General features: G+C 34.5%; 3 protein-coding genes and 1 long non-coding RNA gene across 5 annotated transcripts in view; all 4 read left to right on the forward strand.

Annotated features, from left to right (window-relative positions):
* LOC128189409 (uncharacterized) overlaps positions 1–317 on the forward strand; it is a 1015-nt gene extending 698 nt beyond the window's left edge. The window contains exon 3 of the long non-coding RNA XR_008244235.1: positions 15–317. This is a non-coding gene — a long non-coding RNA (uncharacterized LOC128189409). The remainder of the gene's footprint in view (positions 1–14) is intronic.
* Positions 1–10976, forward strand: part of LOC128189401 (squamous cell carcinoma antigen recognized by T-cells 3-like) — a 19425-nt gene extending 8449 nt beyond the window's left edge. Inside the window, exons 10-23 of one of the 2 annotated variants that reach the window (XM_052860996.1) lie at positions 640–702; positions 796–854; positions 986–1095; positions 2635–2747; positions 2865–2938; positions 3074–3247; positions 3409–3592; positions 6240–6400; positions 6699–6782; positions 7003–7107; positions 7521–7610; positions 7718–7801; positions 8053–8216; positions 10716–10976. In XM_052860996.1, coding sequence (XP_052716956.1) covers positions 640–702; positions 796–854; positions 986–1095; positions 2635–2747; positions 2865–2938; positions 3074–3247; positions 3409–3592; positions 6240–6400; positions 6699–6782; positions 7003–7107; positions 7521–7610; positions 7718–7801; positions 8053–8216; positions 10716–10905 — 1655 coding nt within the window. In that variant the 3' untranslated portion in view covers positions 10906–10976. The remainder of the gene's footprint in view (positions 1–639; positions 703–795; positions 855–985; positions 1096–2634; positions 2748–2864; positions 2939–3073; positions 3248–3408; positions 3593–6239; positions 6401–6698; positions 6783–7002; positions 7108–7520; positions 7611–7717; positions 7802–8052; positions 8217–10715) is intronic. The other variant, XM_052860997.1, reaches the window with a different exon arrangement.
* Positions 10977–11017: 41 nt separating this feature from the next.
* On the forward strand, positions 11018–12170 carry LOC128189408 (uncharacterized). Its single transcript, XM_052861006.1, has 3 exons — positions 11018–11146; positions 11620–11800; positions 11897–12170. Exons 1-3 carry the CDS (start codon positions 11144–11146, stop codon positions 12121–12123), a joined length of 411 nt encoding a protein of 136 aa, XP_052716966.1. The 5' UTR covers positions 11018–11143; the 3' UTR covers positions 12124–12170.
* A 1913-nt stretch (positions 12171–14083) lies between these two features.
* LOC128188738 (beta-1,3-glucan-binding protein-like) lies at positions 14084–21038 on the forward strand. The gene is made up of 14 exons (XM_052859976.1): positions 14084–14187; positions 14853–14967; positions 15122–15223; positions 15703–15834; positions 16155–16382; positions 16712–16851; positions 17693–17767; positions 17870–17930; positions 18091–18273; positions 18363–18440; positions 19231–19348; positions 19809–19880; positions 20232–20370; positions 20741–21038. Exons 2-14 carry the CDS (start codon positions 14853–14855, stop codon positions 20963–20965), a joined length of 1668 nt encoding a protein of 555 aa, XP_052715936.1. The 5' UTR covers positions 14084–14187; the 3' UTR covers positions 20966–21038.
* The last annotated feature ends 53 nt before the right edge of the window (positions 21039–21091 follow it).

Genomic DNA, 21091 nt, shown 5'->3' on the forward strand with positions numbered 1-21091 from the left:
ATTTTATTTTATAGATGTCACAAGAGCAGAGATCCTGTTTGCCAACTGCGTTGCAGAACTTAGTGCTTTTTGAACTGCTATACCATACTATTTATTGTTTGTTGAGATTTTGAAGATTGATTTAATAAAGATTGATTTAATATATGAAAATAAAGTTATGTACTTTATTTATGATTTCATTTGAAAGAGGAGATTGTTTAATAAAGACATTAGGATAATGTTAAATAGATAAAGAAACAGATGAATTTCTAAGAGTTCAATTGTTTATACAAAGCAATTACACGACTAAATGCCGCGAAATTTCCTTCTAGGATAATGTCGTCGCGCGTAAAATCCCCCATGGAGATTTTCAAAAGTTGGCATGTATGGTGAACATCTTGAAACTACTGTACTGTCTCTTGTATAGTACACACTCATGTATGATATGCACCCCAAAAGTTACTATAGTACAAGATTTACTATACCAGGTACATATATTTTGAAATCTGGAGCCTTTTACCACACTCTGAATTAAAGTACATGCTAAAATAAGATAAAAATTTGGTATGTCTAATTTTTTAGCTGGTATGTTGCTTTAAGAGAGTATTCATAAGTTGTTGTTTCTCATTAAAATGGTTTATTCTCTGTGTGTTTTTATAGACCATGAGGAAGAACTCGATTTATTCAGGATAACCATTGAGAGCGCTGTCAACTTCCTAGCATGTAAGGTTTCTAGTTCCATTTATGACAGTGTTTTTCTGCAGTGCTTCTTTTTATCATCTAAAATCTGATGATTGGAATTTTTTTAATTGACAGATTATGGTGTAGAAGCTGACCCCAAAGGAAGCTTACAACAGTTCTGGGCAGTGATAGAGGTAATGTTAGGGATGAATTGTTCTATAGATCAACTAATTATGAATGAAACACAAATTTTGACACACTTGATTTTCTTTATCTACCTGTACATTTAATAGGTGTTATAAAAAGACTTGTTTTTCTGTTACAGGGCAAGTTTTGTGGAAATATGACTAGGGCAAGAGAAATCTGGACTGAAATCATGTCAGCAGGCAGGAATCATGAAGCAGCTCTATGGCTAGATTATCTCAGATTGGAAAGGTACATTGTCTGCATACACAGCTTACCGTATTTTTCCGACGATTAGTCGGTATTTTTTTCCTCTGAAGCAGAGCACCCGACTTATCGTCTTGTTCGACTTGTCGTAGGCTCGTAGTCAGAAATTTTTTAAAAATAGCATTAAAAATCTTGGTTTTAATCATCTTGAGTTGGCTGTGTGATTGAAAATTACGTTGTTGAATTCACTGTTCATCTTTAATAATTATCATTTTCACTCATCTGTCAACACTTAAATACAAAATAATAACAACAGTTATTAAAAAATGTTACATTGTCTTTAATCAATTAAAAGTTTTACCGTTCCGTTTTTATAAACACATCGTCACATGATTCTATGTATAACTAGTAGGAAGATAACATTGCGCAGTAAAATTGAAACCAAGTTTGAATGGAAGAAAATATTGCAGTAGGTCCGGGGGATGTTTTTTTAATTTTAATTATTTTATTTGTAAAGAGTTGTTAGTGGAAAGTATAAATCAGAAATATTTAATGGTCAAATTCAATCTTAAATTACGTAATCGGCAATTATCACTACTACTGTTTATACAATAGGCTGACACCGGTTGTGTTAATAATCTTGCCCTAAGGCTGAGATCTTTACGGCAATTTCACTCCCTGTGTATATAAAGAGTACCGTTGTAAGAGTGATTATAGTTCATTGATTAATTATTGTCCAATTCGTTGATTATTGTTAGATAATTTTTTTAGGAAACGTATGTATGTCATATATCGTCATTATCAAGTCGTACAAATGACTGATTTATTTCTAACAGTGTCTATCTAAAACAATAGCGTGTAACTGCATTACTGGATACAAAATAAACAAGTTTCATCAAATCATAGTAATTGCTAAGCTTTCTGCACTTGAGATCCCCCTTTGAAGTCCGACAGGAGACAGGTGCATGCCTATGACACCGGAAATTGTTAAACAAACATTGACCACGCGCCAAGTCAACAGGTGGCTGGTTACATAATGGCGAATATATTGGCGATAGTCAGAGTGGATACTTATTTTAATGCTTGGGAATAAAATATTTCTGACAAAGTAAGTTTAGTTTTGCATAACACGCGATATCGGGAATTGTTTACAATGCAAGCAACTTTGTAGAAGTTGCCGGTATTTGAAAATTTGATGCATAAGTATAAAGCGTAATTGTTTAAATGTTAATCATTAATAATGATTGGTAGCAATATCGGTGACATCGTGGCATCACACACTGATAATGTTACTGCAGTTTTATAGGCCATTTTGAAGTGATAAGATCGACGTATGGTCTGCGATCGTCGTATCGTAGGATTTTGTTAATATTTTGGCTAAAAATGGGCAATTCGACGAGTCGTCCGCATCGACGAGTCGTCGGGAAAATACGGTATATGCACTGTATATTATAACTGTATTCGGATTCAGTCAATGAAATGACAAACATGTAGCAATGCAGTAATTTGCTAATGTAAATCTTGTACAAAAAGGTATATAGTGCATTAGATTTGAGTTTTTTAGTCAGTGCATGTTATTAACAGGGCATATGGTGACAACAAACACTGTCGTAAGCTGCTGAATCGAGCTCTCAATGTAGTGACAGATTGGCCAGAAGCTATTGTGGAGGCAATGATCAACTTTGAAAGGGAGGAGGGTATGAATGCAATATATTCAAAGTACCTGTATATTCCTTTAGATTAATATTTATGTAAGTTTTATAAGCTTATAATAATTTTTTGGATGATGTACATGTGGAATATGTTAATTACAGGAGATCTGGAGCAGTATGATGCAGCAGTTACTAAATGTGAAGTGCACATGGATGCAGTCAACAAGGAAAGACAGGTGATGAAAATGAAGTTGAACTGAATTAGAAAATCGACAAGGGGTGTTTTACATGTGTAATAAATGAATTTACAATTCCTTTTCTTGTACAGTGATTTTTCAAGTTTCTTATTTTGATTATTGAATATTTTACAGGAAGCTGAACAAGAGGAAAAAAGACAAAATAGAAGGATAGAAAAGAAACAAAAAAGGTTTGATGCCAAGCAGAAAGGGAAAAAGGGTCCAGGACAGAAAAATGACACAGAGAAATCCCCAAAGAAAGTCTCTGAAGGAAAGGCAGGGAAGAATGAGAACAGGAAAAGAAAGGTGGTGAGAATCTCATTGATAAATCCTCTCATTTTTGTGTTTATTGCAGAACAATTTGTTTATCTTGATGTGTGTGGAATCTATAACTGTTACAGAAGAATTTGTTCATCGCATTGTACATCAAGTATTTCATACATTATAAGTAATAATACAATTTTTTACAGTCACAGGAAGAGCCGAATGATTTTAAAGTACCTGAGGTACCAAATTCTAAAGGACCACCCCCTCCTGGATTTAAGGAACCACCTCCTCCTACAGGGCAGAAGGGACCTCCACCCCCAGGTTTTAAAGGACCACCACCCCCAGGGTATAAAGGAGCAGAACCTGCAACCAAAAAGCCCAAAATAGGTACATAATCTGCTTTTAGTAAAATAGTGAAATATATTTTTTCCTGTTTTTTTCTTGGGCCAAAAAAAATTAATGATTTGTTTCTCAGGCACCGCCGCATCAGAAAAAATCATCGCCGCATCAAACTTTTTTATTGTTATTTTTCTGGATTTTTTATATCTTATCATTATCGGTTTTCTCTATTATGGAATCTATGTAAACAAACGCTCAGAACAAATGCTTGTCTCTGTCAGTGAAAAACGTTATTTTATCTGAAACATCTACCCAGTGACCAAGGGCTACCTGGGCTAAATACAACTTTATGTAAATATAATTACTCGCTTTGTGGTCAGTAACTTCGCCAGAATTTCCTCAGAAAGAGAGGTTGAAGTTGCCCTGTATTCTGAGTTCACGATCGTGAAAGTTAACTCCAAATGCAATAAAATGATAATCATCTTATTCAAAAGACATTTTCATAGCCTAAGTTAACCCCTGTTGTGATTAATAACTAGCGACTGTCTTATCTTCAGAGGTTATAAATACTGTGCACTGAAAATTACAACCGATGTTTATCACTTTAGGTGCTGATATTAGAATTAGTTGGTAACTTGTAATTAATTAATAACACTGCCAAGTTAGTGCTAAAATAATCATGAAACCGTTATCTTTAACTAAAAAATTCTGTACAACCAACTATATGACGGTTGTAATTGGGTTAAAGGGTTGGACTAATACCTCCAAAATACACTTAAACACATAGACTGATTTTGTTTGTCATTTAGCCAACACAATTACGAAACATTTCAGCTACAAATGTATGAATACACATGATAAATTAAATTTAAAAATATTGGATAAAATTTTAAATTTTTTAGGAGTTGTTTTATTTTTAATTGACTTGCTTCTAATCAAATTCAAATTAAGGTTGAATCTGTGTATATAAATGTATTATCATTAGCATTATGCCATTGTCAAAGAATGGAAGTCTACCTGATTTCTCAAATTTCTCCCTATTTTTCTGTGAGGGAGAACTTCAGAAGTGAAGTCTCCCTAAGCTAAGTTTGCTCTGGGTTGGTCCCTGTTAACACAACCACTGAAATTTCTTTGTTATCTTCAGAAATTGAAGCCTCTGTGATATTGCATAGAAACAGGAATAAAGGACACTTGTATTGTTTGAGAATTTTATGATGACTTATTTACCTTTCCTTGATTTCTGTCCTAAAGGCACTGAAGATTGATAAGAAAGCACCCCAAATGAATGCTTTATTTGATAAATTCTTATATGGCAAATTCAACTTGTAAAATGCCATAAGAAGTCCCCTATTTCAGTTTAGACTTCTGTGGAGGGGAAAGATGGGCCGCAAAATGAAGCGGGGCATAAACCATTTGTCTTGTTTGTTTATATGCAAAAACTCAACCTTATAAAAGGAAACAGAACAGTTTAAACTAAAAAGAACAAATTAAAACAAATGTTTAAACTTTGCCAATATATGAGCTTGATGAATATCTGCTGATGAGTACACAAATAAATCATATAATATGGGTTACCATCATTGTAAATTTTGTCTTAAAAAAAAAAAAAAAAAAAAAAAACCTGCCTGCCTTATCAAAATTTCAAAACTTTGGCCCGAGAAACTAATGATTAATTTTTTTTGGCCTTACAAGGAAGGTTTTTTGAAGACTATTTTTGTCAAAGGTTCGTATATGATAAAGACCTTAAATGGCCATTGAAATGAGCAATATAATTTGTTATCTTTACTGATCTAAACTTATATTGAATAGATATACCGGTATTTGTTAAGGTTATACATAATTTCTAACTTGCTCCAATTGCCTTCAGTTTAAAATATAACATCATAAAGTTAACCCTTTTTTGTAAATATCATTTTTCGCATAGAATTGCTTATTTTCAATCAATTTTTCTTCCAAGAAACATTTAGCAACTATTTGATGAAAAAAAAATTTCATCAAAACATATCTGGCCAAGACTAACTACTGCAAGTACATGAAAAATAAAAATTTGGTTGTTCAGAGCTTTGCTATGTTGAATTACCAGAGATGAAATTTCAGAAAAATGAAATTTTTTGTCTTATTTTGACTGAATTGCATGATAATGCCATTTCATTTCTGATGTCATTAACGAAGCAGTAGTTCATATTATAGCTGAACACCACTCGTAAATAGGCACTATCACACAGGTACATGGTATGTAAACCCTTTGATTTCGTTACATGCGATTGCACACCTGAAACTCTTGGCTGACGTGTAGTATTCCCTTTGTGGTCTTTGGATTTTATGCATTTAATTCTTATTCTATGTGCATATTCTGTTTATAATTATATTTTGACCAGTTTATTTGATGTTAGTATTTTTCTGGCTTGAAAAAAGTGCTTAAAACTTGATAATTTTATCTCAAACAAGTAACGCAGAGAGGCAAGATGTATGTCCACATAGGTGAGACCTCTACTGCAAAATACTTTAAACTGCTAGGAGGTCTGCAGCTTATATAGGATTGTAGGGATGACGGTGGTGAGAGAGAAATATGGTGGACAGTGCCTATTTACGAGCGGTGTTCGGCTTTAATGAGACAAGAGGATGAAACTGTTCTGTGAAAAGAAACAATCTGACAGTAGCATACATGTTCATGAAATGCTTCGATCTACTGTAGATGAAACCCCCAACAATGGAGCTGGAGGGGACGGTCCAACCACGCACTCAGATTTTGTGGAAAAAGCAGAACAGGATCCAGACAAATCCAGACGCACGTCCTTTGTCAGCAATCTGGATTACTCCATAGATGAAGACAGGATTGGTCAGATATTTGCTAAGGTAGAGAACAGAACAAATAACAAGACAAAGAACAGCACATCTTTGTTTACAATAATACAAATGTATGGTGTGAAGTCACATTTTGATGAGAATTTAAGGATCACTTAGGATTTTCAAGGCATACAAGTTAAAAATTACACTAAGATTTATTTTAAATCTCTGAAATGTTTAACAACATGTATGAAAAGTACATTTAAAAGATACTAGATAGCAGAATCTAATCTGAATCCTTTTATTCAAAAGTTTTTGAATTGCAGATTTTGTTAAATATAGCAGACATATATGTCATACCTTACAGTGTGGTGAGATGACAGATATTCGATTAGTGAAAACAATCAAGGGAAAGTCAAAGGGATATGCTTATGTGGAATTTAAAGACGAGGTAAGCATTGAATTGTAATATTACTTTTCTTGAAATCATAAAACAAGAACCTTGCAAGTGGCCTTCCTCAAAAAGTGTATTTCTTTACTAATGTTTCCCTCAGTTTACTATTTGACTCCTTGACATCTCTGCGATTCTGTCTGTTGTCTGTACGTTGTTTTTTTTTGATGCTTTGTTTAGTTGTGTGTGCTTATACATTATAATAAATAACTTGCTTCAGTTGGGTGTGCTGGAAGCTCTGAAACTGGACAGGACGCCGATCGAAGGCCGCCCAATGTTTGTGTCCAAGTGTGAAGACAGAAGCCAGAAAAAGGCTCAGTTCAAGGTAGGGAAATGTGTCATGACTCGTGCATTTATTATGATGATCAAATGAACTCTGAGAAAGGTGTTATTGAATTACAGGGAATTTATGTTAAAGGATTACATGCATTAAATCTGTGAGAAGTTATAAGTTTCTTATATTATTGACTCATACTCTGAACTTGAGCCAATTTGAAATTTTGCATGACACAGGAATCCAGCAATATCTCACACAGAATGGCTTCTATCATGAATTCTTGTAATTTTTCATTATCAGAGGGTACTGTTATCGTTGTGTGTTCTGTTAAAGAATATAAATGAACATGTATGTGGAAGACAAAAGTTGATTTTTGGGGTCAATAGATTAATGGTATATGAACAAATTCATTGTAGTTTATTCATATGTATATATACATATTGTAATTTCATGTTCCTTAGTTTTCCACTGCAATGGAAAAGAACAAGTTGTTTATTAAGAACCTTCCATTCACGTGCTCAAAGGATGCTCTCATCCAAATCTTTAGCGAGGTATTGTATAGATAATTTACTTATTTCAAGCTTTACCTACATATTGCAATTTTTACATATATGCTGCAGTGTGTCAGCGTTTAAAACTTTGAAGTGTTTATTTACAGCATGGACCAGTGAAGGAGGTTAGAATGGTCACCTACAGAAGTGGAGCTCCCAAAGGGTTAGCTTATGTTGAGTTTGAAGATGAGGTATGCTTTTCTTTGATTGTTCATTTTAGATTTGAGATTTATATAGCGTGTAAAAATATTAATTTATGCCAGGTGATTTTTGAAAGGTTTTACTGTTTTTATAAAAATTCTTCATTCATGAAATGAATTATTCCTATTTTCTACATAAAAATAAGAATTAAGTTCTGACTAGAAAATGCTGAAGATCACATATATATCTAGCATACATAAAAAAATCTTAAGATTTTACATGGAATCTCTTTTGGTTATAGCAAGATGCAGCAAAAGCTGTGATGAAGACAGATGGACTAAAGATTGGTGACCATGAGATTGAGGTTGCAATCAGTAACCCCCCACAGAGGGGCACACCCGTAAATGTCCGGGAGGAAACGTCATTTACTCCAACACTAGGAGGAGGGAAAAAGGAAACAGAAACGTAAGGCCTTTTTTTTTATTAGTTGTTTTACAGATTTTTTGGGGGGGGGGAAAAAGTCCATTGGGTGGCTACAAAAAAAAAAAAGAAAAAAAAGAAGAAGGTTCAAGGTTCAAAGCTTTTAATATGCAGCCATTTAACAAATGAGTCTTGGAACAGAATTATTTTTTCATTTTTTTGTACCAAAACTCTGAAGAATAGACAAGGGAGTGTCGGACGGAGTGTAGGTTCTGAGATCAGCTTCATTGGTTTTTAGCTAAGATTTCATCAACCGCAACGTTCTATTCGCTGATGACACCATATATCGCATCGCCAACAGTCTATCCATCTTTACATTTCGTAATCAAAGTACTGAAGTACTGAAAGCCGGGCTCTTTTGGTGTGTCTTTATGCATATTGTGTAGTAAAGACTGAAAATCTCTCTCTCTCTCTCTCTCTCTCTCTCTCTCTCTCTCTCTCTCATGCTTTTAATGTCGGCAAAGTGTCAGAGAGTGACCAAATTTTGTAAGCGGCTATAAACAAAAAATATGTCTGTCTAGTAGAAGTTAAAAAGTTCAACAGTTGCTGCCTTGAATTTTGCAACTCATTATATATTCAATCCCCATTTCTTCATCGCGCAGCAAAGTAGTTCATGGAAATTCATTTGCATTGTATGTGTCCAAAATGCATAGTAATGTTTTAAAAACATGTTATTAATAAGAAAACTAAAAAAGATAGACAATTCATTCGAAATTTAAAAAAAAGAAACAAAATGCCAACACTTTTGACAAAACATGGCTCTTTGTGTAACTATTTGGTATAGCGGAAGCTTTACATTGACGCTGTTTGGTTTTTTGTTTACTTTTGAAGTTGTGCTATTTATAGTAACATTGGCGATTTGCCTGTCTATAGCCAGGACTCTGCTTTCAGCAGAGCCCGGCTAAAAACCGTCCTACATTAACTATTATCCTTAAAACATTTAAATTCTGTTTTAAAATAAAACGCGTGGAACGCTTCACATGCCTTGTTTTTATTTCCTCGGTTTACAAAACGCTTGAATCAAATCTACTTAAAAACTTGGTGCTTTAAGCGTTTTAGGATTTTGATCCGGAGTATGTAAAATCAAAATAATGTACGTCCATTTCCAGATTTTTTATAATGATTGAAGTGGAATTCGGTCAGCGGGGAAAAAAAATTGGTTGATTTGAATTTTTTTTTTTTTTTCAAAACTGCAAAAAAGGGGGTAAGCGGATACATAAAACAACTTATTAAAAAAAATGTCCTAAGGATAGATTTGAAATTTTGAGAGAGAAATGATATTGTAAAATATGCCTGCAGAAAAACGTGAGAGACAAACTAATATGACTTGATTTAATAGTTTTCATTGTAATTGTCATTCCAGATTTTTCATTCATTTTCACATGGCATCACCCTGAGACAATATCTAGATAGAGGAATTTTTGTTAGAGTAAATAATATTTAGTTTACAATACTATTGGTTGACTGATTTTAAAATACACATGAAATCTGAATGGCAGTTTAAGTATATATGATATAGAATTTAGATAACCATTTTTATAGTCATGTTAGTTGTAAAACTGATAGAGTAGCTGTGATAAACGATTATGAGTAATAAGAGGCCCATCGGCCACATTGCTCACCGGAGTAACAATTTTCAACTCTGCCCCCAAAAGGTAATTTTCTATAGTTAAAACAGTCCAGTACAAATGGCCCCTACTCACCTCTATTAACCTTTTAACCTAAGGAGTAATTTTGATTTGAATATTCTTCAAACTATCTGTCTTCCAATTACCTTTTCATACACTTCTTTTCTTCAAAGTAATTTTTTGCTTTTTATTTCCATGTATATTTTACACCCCCCCCCCCCCCCCCCCCCCCACTTGTGGCTCATTTTACACTTAAAGGATCATAGTGAAAATAAATTTGAAATACCATTCAGTCTTAGATTTTATGGCATTAGTGGAGCTGACATCCATAATTAAAACTATGAATTTGCTTGCGACCTCCATGTTCTTGAAAGTAAAGTTCATTTTTAAAGGTTTTAATAATCATTTCTAATACATGTATTAACTTTGACCCCTCATTGAATCCCCCTTCCGACCCCTAGGAATTCATAGCTTAACAAGCTTCAATCGTCCGTAGTTAAGGAAGTTCATGATATTGGTTTTTATATTACTTGATATTTGGCTCTAAAGAAGTTTCTGCGAGATATTTCATGAAGTTTTAAGTAATTTTAGTATATGTACATTTGCCCCCTTGCTCTCCTTAATTTGAAAAAAGTATATTGTGAAGACCTTCACAGAAGGATTTCTCATACTATTTTTGATTGAAATTGGCTCTGTAGTTCTAAAGAAATGATAAAAATATAAAATGTCTAAAGTAGTGACTGCGACTTCATCAACAGACTTGATGATTAAAAAAAAATCTCCAGAACTTTTGGCTCAGGTGAGCAAAATCGTTTGTTAATTCTTTTGCTAAAAAAATTTTGATTTCAAACTTCAGGAGAGGAAAGGCACGTACTCAGCTGTCTCTGGTACCAAGGTCAATACAGCGAACTCCAGCCCCCTCCAAGGGAGCTAACCCCAAGAGTAGCCCCATGCCATCCTCGGAAGCAAACGGACAAGCGGCAGCTAGTGCTACAGCCACCAAGATGAGCAATGACGATTTCAGAAAAATGTTGCTGAAGAAATAACTTTATATGAAGGATTCAAACATTGTTAATTATTTGTTAATGTCTCTGAATAAAGTGCTTAGTGTTATGACTTTTTATGCGTCTGAACATTTTGATGTCTGACGTAATTGACATTCCCGCTGATAAGGAATAGTACATGTCCCCAATCTTCGTTTAAATATTGGGAAAATGAGTGGTTACTACTATAACAAAAACAACCCGTTTGCTTTGATTATTGATAATATTTTCGACAAGGGAAATGGTATGCTTGTGTGTGCGCGCTCTCTCTCTCTCTCTCTCTCTCTCTCTCTCTCTCTCTCTCTCTCTCCACTGCAGTGTAAGTACATAGATTTTCTCTGTTTAGATTGTCAAAATGAACAAAAATACTTTTTTTTTTCGAAATGACATTAAAGTCTTCTAACTTTATAAAACACGCAATACAAAAAGCTATTTTTCATAGATCGGTATGTAATTCACTAATTGTAGTTTTTGATAAATGATATTGTTTTCATTTATCTGTTATGAACATGAAAAAATGATATCAACCTCATGAATTAAAGTTAAGGATAATTCCTACAGCGTTTGAATCAGTCCATGTCATTCATAGTTCTATAATAAACAGCGCTGACGTAATGCCGGACGATCATGATTAAGGAGCGACCAGGGACCTTCAGGTCACCAGGTGGTTTCAACGATAAGACAATATGTACAACAACTTGCACAATTCTATTCTAGATGATTCTTGTGATAGCACTGTGGACTCTCTTGTTGGCAAACTCAGCGGCAGGGGGTTTCCTCTGGAAATGTGCTCTTATCGGGGAATCTTACGATATTAGGCACACGAGATGCACGTGCATGGAAACCGGCTACTTTGAATGTCATAAAATCTACAAGGCTGAATTTACTTCTCGAAAAGGTAGAATTGATAAACGCTTGTCATTTCTTTACAGTTCTGACTAGCCGAGTTGCGCTTTCCGTCTTGGGAATGAATCAATGTTTGCATTTTTTTTAGAAGCCATATTACCGAGTTTGGCAAAGATATTGCGGAGGAGATACAATACACCGCCCCCATTGACCACCTCAACTAAAGGTACCACCAACTCGCCACCACCGTACACCACCCAGACCCCTCCCAACCCACACACGACGGACGCCCCCACCTCGCCCGTCACACACGGAGCCGCCACGGTCAACCATCACACCCGATCCCCACCCCCACCCAAAGCTGTCCTCGGATAATGTCAAGTTGACGTCAAAATGAATAAATATTTCATGAACAAGAATAATGTGTCTGTTGTATTATATGGAAATAAATATAAACAATGCCGAGTGAACAGTATTCACTGATCTTTGATGTATCCTAGAACATTTTGCTTATATCTTTTATTGCGAACTTGTATGTGTTACTAACTTGAAACAATGCCGATGTCCCTATCAACCCTATCCCTTTCTCTTGCGGGGAATTAACATCTACGACAATTGCTGTTTACCAGAAGTTTTCTGAATTTAAAAAAAAGTCAAGGGTCTATTCACATCAAAGTTGGTGAAGATTATATCTATGTCATTATTTTGGGGGGGGGGGGGGGTTAGAGCAATGCCCATTCTGTTTATTCGTAATTAAAATACATTTGTTTTTCCCAATCAAATCTATAAAAATATATTATAATACAAGTTTGTAAAAGCACAATTTCAGTTTTTGATATATTTAACAAACAATAATAAAAAAAACCAATATCGCGTTAATTTTCGGTGCATCGAAATCACAACATAAAAGCCCAAGTAATATAGGGTTAGCTTATCTAGATAACCATTTTAAAAAAATTGCTTAAGCCATTCCAGTGACATCAAAGTACGCTATTTAAATGTGACTGGCCAAGAATGTACGGACTTGTATTATTTTTTTCTAAAACGGTCAATTGTTGGAATACAAAATAATATTTTTAATGTATAGTGGGTCATCTCTCCACGTTTTTTGCTGTTTGAAATCGGTTTGTTTTCCATTAGAACTTATTTGGGCTTGAAAAAAAAATATGGAGCACAGACCCACTCTGAAAGAAGACATTGAGGTTCTAAAAAATGACAGTATACGTATACGCCAGTTTGAATCAACACATTTCAAGTTCATTAAATCGAACATAAAAAAGCATGTCATGTTAGCGGCCGTATACATTGATCTGAGTTCTTTTTTGTCCTTGTTAAAAACTATCATGCCTCCTGAGATTGTAGTTTTAGCATTTCTATCTTGTATACATTGGAACCGGAAGTAAATTCAAAGATGCCTGTTGGTCGGGGAGTAAGGGGAGGGTGGTTTTACAATATCCAACGTTACAAACTTAAAGGTTGAAAAAAAAAATTGGATTCTTGACACCCCTTTCTTTGGTCGCCTGTAAATTCAGTGGCGCAGTTACACTGAACCGAAATCTGTTGTATACATTTATATGTATGTGTTATATAAAACGTTCCATTATTTCACCCACATTTATTGTGTTGTTTATTGTGGAAAAAAAAACTAGTTTAAATATGTCTCAAAATTCTTTTTCTTTAAAATTTTGTGTTAAGGTCAAGATCTAGTAAGAGAAAGGTGTCCACAGGTTTATGAAATTTAAGATATTAATTCTTTCAATGGTAGATTTGTTTGATAGGGTGAACCGGGGCTTAAATGTTTGGTAAACACAATGAAAAATAATGGTTTAAACTGTCATTCTGAATGAAATATGAATAAAAATAAGTCACAAGTATCTGAGTTTTGTCTATTTTTGACTAATGAGATATATCTACAATGTCGACAGCCTTAACAAAAAAAAAATCCGGAGTGAAACAAGCTCTTGGCATCTTCTTTAAAATGATGTCAAATTGAATATAGATATAGGCTTTTCCCACATTTTAATGCAGAATTAATGTCAAGAATTCGTTTCATTTTCTACGCAATTCCTTTAAAGCCGTAAAGTACTGGAAATTAATTAATCAAATCAATTATGACGCACCAAATAAAAGACACTGGAATAATTTAATAGATCATGACTTTATGGTATGTTAAGATTTCTGAGATAGGTTAAAAATTCTCAAATATTATTCTTTTTTTGTAGAGAAGTACATGTACTCATAGTATGCACGCACGCTGTAGCTCTAGATCTCTGACAAATTTCAAAGTCAAGGCCATCTCAATACCCTGGGTATCTCGGTCTGTATTGACACACAGTTTCAGCTCCAAGTTATAATGGAATTTAAGATTGGAAAACTATAAATTCGTATAATGTCATCTCTGTTCCTCAATTTCTTTGGACGGTGTCCCAAAACAACAAGGTAAATGTAACGCCTTTCTTTATAAATTCTATTAAAAAACTTAGTTTGAGCTATTAGTTTTTTGTTCAATTGAAAAAATGAAAGTTGCAACGATAAGACTAAACATGAAATGATGAACATGCCCTGAAGTTGAAATATTAATTGATTAAAAGATGTATAGTGCACTTGATATACGATTTTGCCTACAATATAGCACTTTGCAAACATCAGACATTTTTAATATTATACAATATTTTAGTTGAAACGCAAATAACACAATTACCATGCTGAAAGAGTCTTTAATAATTATCTTACTTGACATCATTGAAAATATTCATATTTTGTTATATAGGATATATATGAATTTTGTTATATAGGGATATATAGGAAAATAGTATATGATAAAAATTGGATATTTGACTATTTGAACCACACATAACCAAAGAAATTTGATTGAAATTATGTTTACATTGAATTAGTTTAAGTATAGCGTGGTCTTCGTATTGAAAATTAGACAAACATTTCATTTACCTGGTGTTTTTTAAAAAAAACAAGTTGTGTTACATTCATCTCATTTGGATATTTATAGATCAAAGTTTGAAGATTAAAGGATATCACTAGGGCCCATTCAGTATAATGACAAGTCCGTGCGGTACCAATTGTAATAAGTACATGTTTGATTGCAGATGAGTGCGTTGGGTGTGTTAGCATTAGTCCTAGTTGTGACACGGACTGTGTTGTCCATACAACCCGCCATTGTGGAGCAGTACAACGGTCATGGGGTCAAGTTCACCATCCCAGGTCAGGGTCATTCTTGTTATGAACGTCATTCTTATAAGATTCCTATAAGATAGAAAACTGTCAATTAGATATTTGAATAAGCTTCATATATTTGCCATAATTTTAACACACAAAAAATATTATATGAATAAAAACTTCAAAATTTCAACATCAGATGATGGTAACTACGACTTTGTTGCCGTCCATTACTCCATTAACCAGCCAATCGCAGGCGTAGGCGCCGGTCAGTGGGCGTTTGATGTCCACACTAAACAAGGTATTTAAAATATTTTTCGTTTTACGTATAATTAATAACGAAAATTTTAAAGATCTGTGTAACCTCTGCAAATACATTTACTTTAGCATGAAATTAAGAAACGAAATCTGTATTTAACTTTAGATGTCGTTCTTTTGATTCTTTTCCCCTTTACGTTTGTCATTTTTCATATTTATGTATGTACTAGGGTCTCCTGTAAAATACCCACTTCTGTACTTAACTATGTTTAATTTGTATTATCTGATGAGCTGAAAAGCTTAAAGAAATAAAAGAATGTATGTTTATTTATCAACAAAAACCGAAATATGGACAATTTAACACTTTCTCTCTTAAACGCTATCGCCAAGTTCATAAAAGTGTTTATTTCATAGACTATCAAATGAATTTTGAACAAGGTGTATTACCTATAAAAATAGAAAGTACAGTAAAAATAAAACACAATATACTTCCCTCTGTTTATAAGTGAATTTCTTTTTGAGGATCTTCGTTCGTCCACACCAATGATTTGCCAGCCATTCAGGTCCACAAAGGGGACACAGTATACTACTGGCTGCACGCCCAGAAAGGAGGGACGCCGAGTGAACTGTTGGGACAGTCCGCTGTTATTGGAGGTATACTGTATAGACTCCGTGCAGTGTGATCTTACTGTAGGAAACACATTGTTTTATTTGCAGATTCAACTCCTTGTGTGCATTGATGGGATTTCACACATTAAAGAAACTCAAAAAATAAGATAGAGTTATTGGTCTTTTGATATCATATGTAGACGTGTATCATTGCATTGACCTTTATTTACACTATGAAGCATTTCAAATTTTGCAATGTTGTGATTAAAGGGAGTTTTTCACACGGAAGATAAAGAATTTTTTTCTTCAAAATTTTGAAAGCTGCTGGGTGAATTTGCTTAAGTTTTGGTCTTCCTCTCCAACAGATCTAACAACAACTCCAAAACCAACAACAACAACGACAACAACAACAGTGAGACCCGTGGTGACCTCCAAAACTACGTCAGCGCCGTCTGGCGGGAGTCACAGCTCCGGCCACTCCTCAGGGGGTGGGATCCTGACCCAGACGATGATAGAGACCCAGTCTGCCGGGACGTCAGGCGGACAGAGTCCGGGAGGGAGCTCCGTGGGCTCATCAGGGGGAACTCAGCAAGGTAGATAGTTACTATAGTTACTAATCATAGTTAATGGGGTTTCATCAATATTCGTGGGCATCAATTTTCGTGGATTTATTAATCGAAAGTGACTGTTTCAAGGATACGTGAATTCGTGGTGAATGATCCTGTGGATACAAAAACAAAATTAGAAATTGCACTTAAAATTCAATGAACATTTTATCTATAGTGGATCAACTCGATAACGAAATTTACGAAAATAGGTATTCATAATATTGATGAAACCACAGTATATGAATATATGTACAAAAAAAATTTTTTTAATTGAATTCATCAGTTACTCTTTCTTTAATTTTTCCCATTTGTAGTATATTCTGGAACGGGATATGTACAACATGGAACATCTCAGCAGTCTTGCACCTCATATCCATGTCTTATATTCGAGGATAATTTCGATTTCTTGAACTTCGAAACGTGGACACATGACCTCACAGCCGGTGGAGGCGGGGTATGTACATTCATATACATTTACATCTACCAAGTATTATTTCCTCTATTTCTTACGGAAACTAAATTATAGTTATTTCATAGTATTATTGAAACAGCCAAACTAAAATTTACACGCCCCATTTATCGATTGTTTGAAATCTACAGCGGCTGAAACTGACAAGATGTTGACAGGACTTTTAAAAATTGACACGCCCTGTTTATCAATTGGTCGAAAGCTACAGCGACCTAAGAAAAATCATGGACTGCACGAAATAATCATGATGATGTCAGAGGAGACGATTTGGCTGTTTCATTTAGATAACTTACTTATGTACATTAACAGTAATTTAGTGAATTTTACTAGCTTTTCATAATCTATTTATCAATTAGTTAAAAGAAAGATGTTGATATAAACAACAGAATGCTTTCTTTGACGATTCGTGCGGGTTATAAAGGTAGCGATCATTGCAGAAAAAAAAACCACATAACCCGCTAGTTTGTAACGCGGGTTATTTTTTTTTCTTTCTGCAATGTCGCTACCTTCATATCCCGAAGGAATCACCAAAGAAAGCATTCTGTTGTTTGATTGAACTCCAAGTTTTAGTTAATTCAGATTGTAGATTGCAAGTAAAGTGAATTAATTACATTTTCCGCAATCCTCATTTTCATACATCTGGATATACATGTATAAAAAATAGTGTGTATATGAACTAGACAACTTACATACTATTTCAAATGTGAAACAAATGACGAGGCAATAACAAGTACAGCCGAAAAAAAAGAAAGAAAATAATACATTGGGAATGTGTCGTTTATATTACATTTACTTTGCACAATTCTGTTTATTTGTATTTTTTTAGAATTGGGAGTTTGAGTACTACACAAATAACAGGACCAACAGCTACACAAAGGACGGGAAACTGTTTATCAAACCCGTGAGTAGAACATTCTTCTGTCAGAATTACCCATTCTGAAATCACCGAGCTATGCTGAATTATATCTACAATATATTAATATACATTGTACTGTCTTCACAGACCTTGACAGCTGATAACTACGGGGAACACTTCCTGTCATCAGGCACTTTAGATCTTTGGGGTAAGGCCATCTGAATCAAGAGTTCACACAACAAAGTACCGTATACATTTTCTTCATTTATACACAAACACTGTCTAAATAAGTCTAACAAAAGACCCATAGGCCACAGTATTGCTCACACGTACAATAGTCCATGTACATGTATGTTGATGGTTTTCAGGTGGGGAGCCAAACTCATTATGCACAAGTAACCAGTTCTGGGGGTGTAGCCGACAGGGCTCCCCTGAACACATCATCAACCCCATACAGTCCGCCAGGCTCAGGAGTGACAAAGCCTTCAACTTCAAGTACGGCAAAATGGAGGTCAGGGCCAAAATGCCCAAAGGAGACTGGATCTGGCCAGGTGATTTCCTGTCTGTCTTTTTAAACACAAACTATATAGGGCACTTCACGTTATTACATGTATTTAATTCTATTCTAATAACTAAACAGCTATCTGGCTGCTGCCTCATAGAAATGCGTATGGAGGCTGGCCCGCTTCTGGCGAAATTGACGTTGTGGAATCTAGAGGTAAGTGTTATATCTAGACAAAACAACACTACACTTTGATTATTTTTGTTAAAAATCAAAGTACAAAGCAAAGTCGAAAACTTGTGGACATGTAAATCTATTTGTGATCATTCTGTTTATTGCCTGTGTCTACTAATCTTAAGACATTATCTACTCATGAAACTATTTCTAATTATGAACTTCACCATGTATTAATTGCTTGAAAATCGCTTAAATACCACAGAGCTTGGTTTTTACGATTGGATCTATTCAATTCTATTTATCTATTCTCTCAAAACCATGTAAATGGTATAAGAGGTACATTATATATATATGACATATATGTACATATATATACAAACAGTCTGGATGAGATGAGCTGGCTCATTTTGCATATGGAGACAAGATCTCATAAATATTCGTAATGAATTTACATAATTTTTTTTTTAATAAAGAGTTGGTATTCGGCAATAGATCACTGAACTTGATAATATTTGGTAGAACATAGTAGGCTATTTTCTTTCTAAAAAATCTTTTCTAATTGAAGCTAATGCTTTGCACTCAAAGAGATAATGAAATTTGTCCTCAATTTGGTTATTATTACACAGATTGCAGATTCTTACGTGACATTGTAAATTATTCCAGCGACCAACGTCTATCGGAAAACGATGGTTACTTGTTAAATTTCACAAGATTATTTCAAAATTTTCTAGATAGTGTATTAAATATTTTTCACAAACAAACGTCTAGATAAAGCTGAAAGACACGGAATGATATTCCTTTAACTTCAGTTTAAAATTATCATTAAAAGGCAACACAGACTACCATGATGAGAATGGTAGAAGTCAGGGAGTGGACAGTTTTGGGAGCACTCTTCATTTTGGACCAGTATATGGCTATGACCCTTACGAGAAAGCTCATGGAGAAATGCAAGTGTTTTACCACAGTGTTTGTAGTATCTAAAGTATTCACTCAAGGCACAGTATATAAATTTATCTTCCATAAATATAACTACTGTTCAAATTTAATAACTCAAAAACTGATATGTTGAATACAATTGATATGTCGAAGTTATTTGATCTACCCACTTATTTTCTAAGTATTTTACCCTTGATATCCCAGATACCCGGATATCTCAAAGTTTTTAAACAGTCCCATCTAGTTAGAGATAACGATGTTTAACTGCATTTTTAAAGATAAAAGTTCTACTCTTTAATACCTAAAAGTATGAAATTTTTTTCTGGAAGTAAAAGAATATTGATAGGTTGGCAATGTCCTGTGCTCAAACCAAAGTACAATTACAAGTATTTATCAAATGGCATAATGATTGCAACAAGTTGGCATAACTGTACTTACACATGTATCAACATCATTCTCTTAATGATATAGGACAATTCCAAGTGGAACTCTGAATGACGATTTCCATATCTGGACACTGGAATGGGATGAAGAACATATCAAGTAGGTATCCACCTATCTCAAGCTGTAGCCTAGTAACCTCATCAAGATGATGCTTTTTAGTACAAAGGCTTTAGTCTCGACAAATCTCCTGAGAATAGTAATCAAGCTTTACAACTCCGAGCAGCCAAAAACGGGTTGTCCACCTCACTTTAAAATCAAGGAATTCACTGCAAGTGACCTCTCTCTGTACCTAGATCCTTAAAATTAAAGATAGAAATGTCTCTCTGGAAGACTGTTCTCATAATGAGATCAAATTATAAAGTATTGATATTACCAGGTTACTATTACCTGGTAAAAGATTAAGGGATTTTATCTATCTACAAAGATTGTTTTCTGGTGAATCTTTGACAGGGTGTCGTTTGAGGGACAGGAAGTCATGAACGTGTCTCCTCCCCCCGAGGGATTCTGGAAGCTGGGAGAACTGGACAAAACCAACATCAACAACCCATACAAGTACACCAACAACAAAATGGCACCGTTTGATCAGGAGGTACTTTATTAGTTTGAGAATTTTGAATATAGGGAATAAGTGATCTTTTGAAATTTGGATTGAAAAAATTTCATACTGGTAGTTATTATTAATAAAACTGGAACTCTAACACAGTTAGTCTATCAGCTTTGTGTCTTTGGTATGAAATTTAAAGAATAATAATTTCTATAATGCCTATTACATTTGTCATCTTTTTAATTCTAATGTATCTTATCAACATTGTTGAAATGTACACAACGGTTTTCAATGCCTCTGACCACTCACAATTTCCAAACAACCTCTACACCGTGCCTTATAATGCAAGCAAATTTCATTTCGACTGAGTAAAAATTTCATCATTGCCTACATTTGCTCTGTTTTTTCTCTCCAGTTTTTCATCATACTGAATGTAGCTGTGGGAGGTGTGGGCTTCTTCCCGGACAAGTTCAGGAACTCTCCCTACCCCAAACCCTGGAATGACAAGTCAGAGTTCACCGCGCGGGACTTCTGGAACCACAAGAGTCAGTGGTACCCCACCTGGAACCCAGACCAGAACGACGGAGAGCAGGCCGCCATGCAGGTGGACTACATCAGAGTGTGGAAGATGAAGCCATAATAGACAGTTTTATAGGGGAAATAAAATCATAATAGACAATTTTATAGTGAAATAAAATTTTGTTATAAACTGAGTTGATTTTGTACCTTATTTGTTTTCATATATACATACCTCGAACTGTATTCA

This window comes from Crassostrea angulata, chromosome 6, assembly GCF_025612915.1.
Source record: "Crassostrea angulata isolate pt1a10 chromosome 6, ASM2561291v2, whole genome shotgun sequence".
Lineage (NCBI taxonomy): Eukaryota > Metazoa > Mollusca > Bivalvia > Ostreida > Ostreidae > Magallana > Magallana angulata.

Excerpts from the sequence above, each read along its gene's own strand:
- LOC128189408 (XM_052861006.1), top strand. Across the intron at positions 11,801-11,896 it reads TGAATTTACTTCTCGAAAAG|AAGCCATATTACCGAGTTTG; the intron begins GTAGAATTGATA and ends CATTTTTTTTAG.
- LOC128188738 (XM_052859976.1), top strand. The coding sequence starts at position 14,853 with ATGAGTGCGTTGGGTGTGTTAGCATTAGTCCTAGTTGTGACACGGACT. Across the intron at positions 14,968-15,121 it reads GGTCAAGTTCACCATCCCAG|ATGATGGTAACTACGACTTT; the intron begins GTCAGGGTCATT and ends TTTCAACATCAG. Across the intron at positions 20,371-20,740 it reads TGGCACCGTTTGATCAGGAG|TTTTTCATCATACTGAATGT; the intron begins GTACTTTATTAG and ends TTTTCTCTCCAG.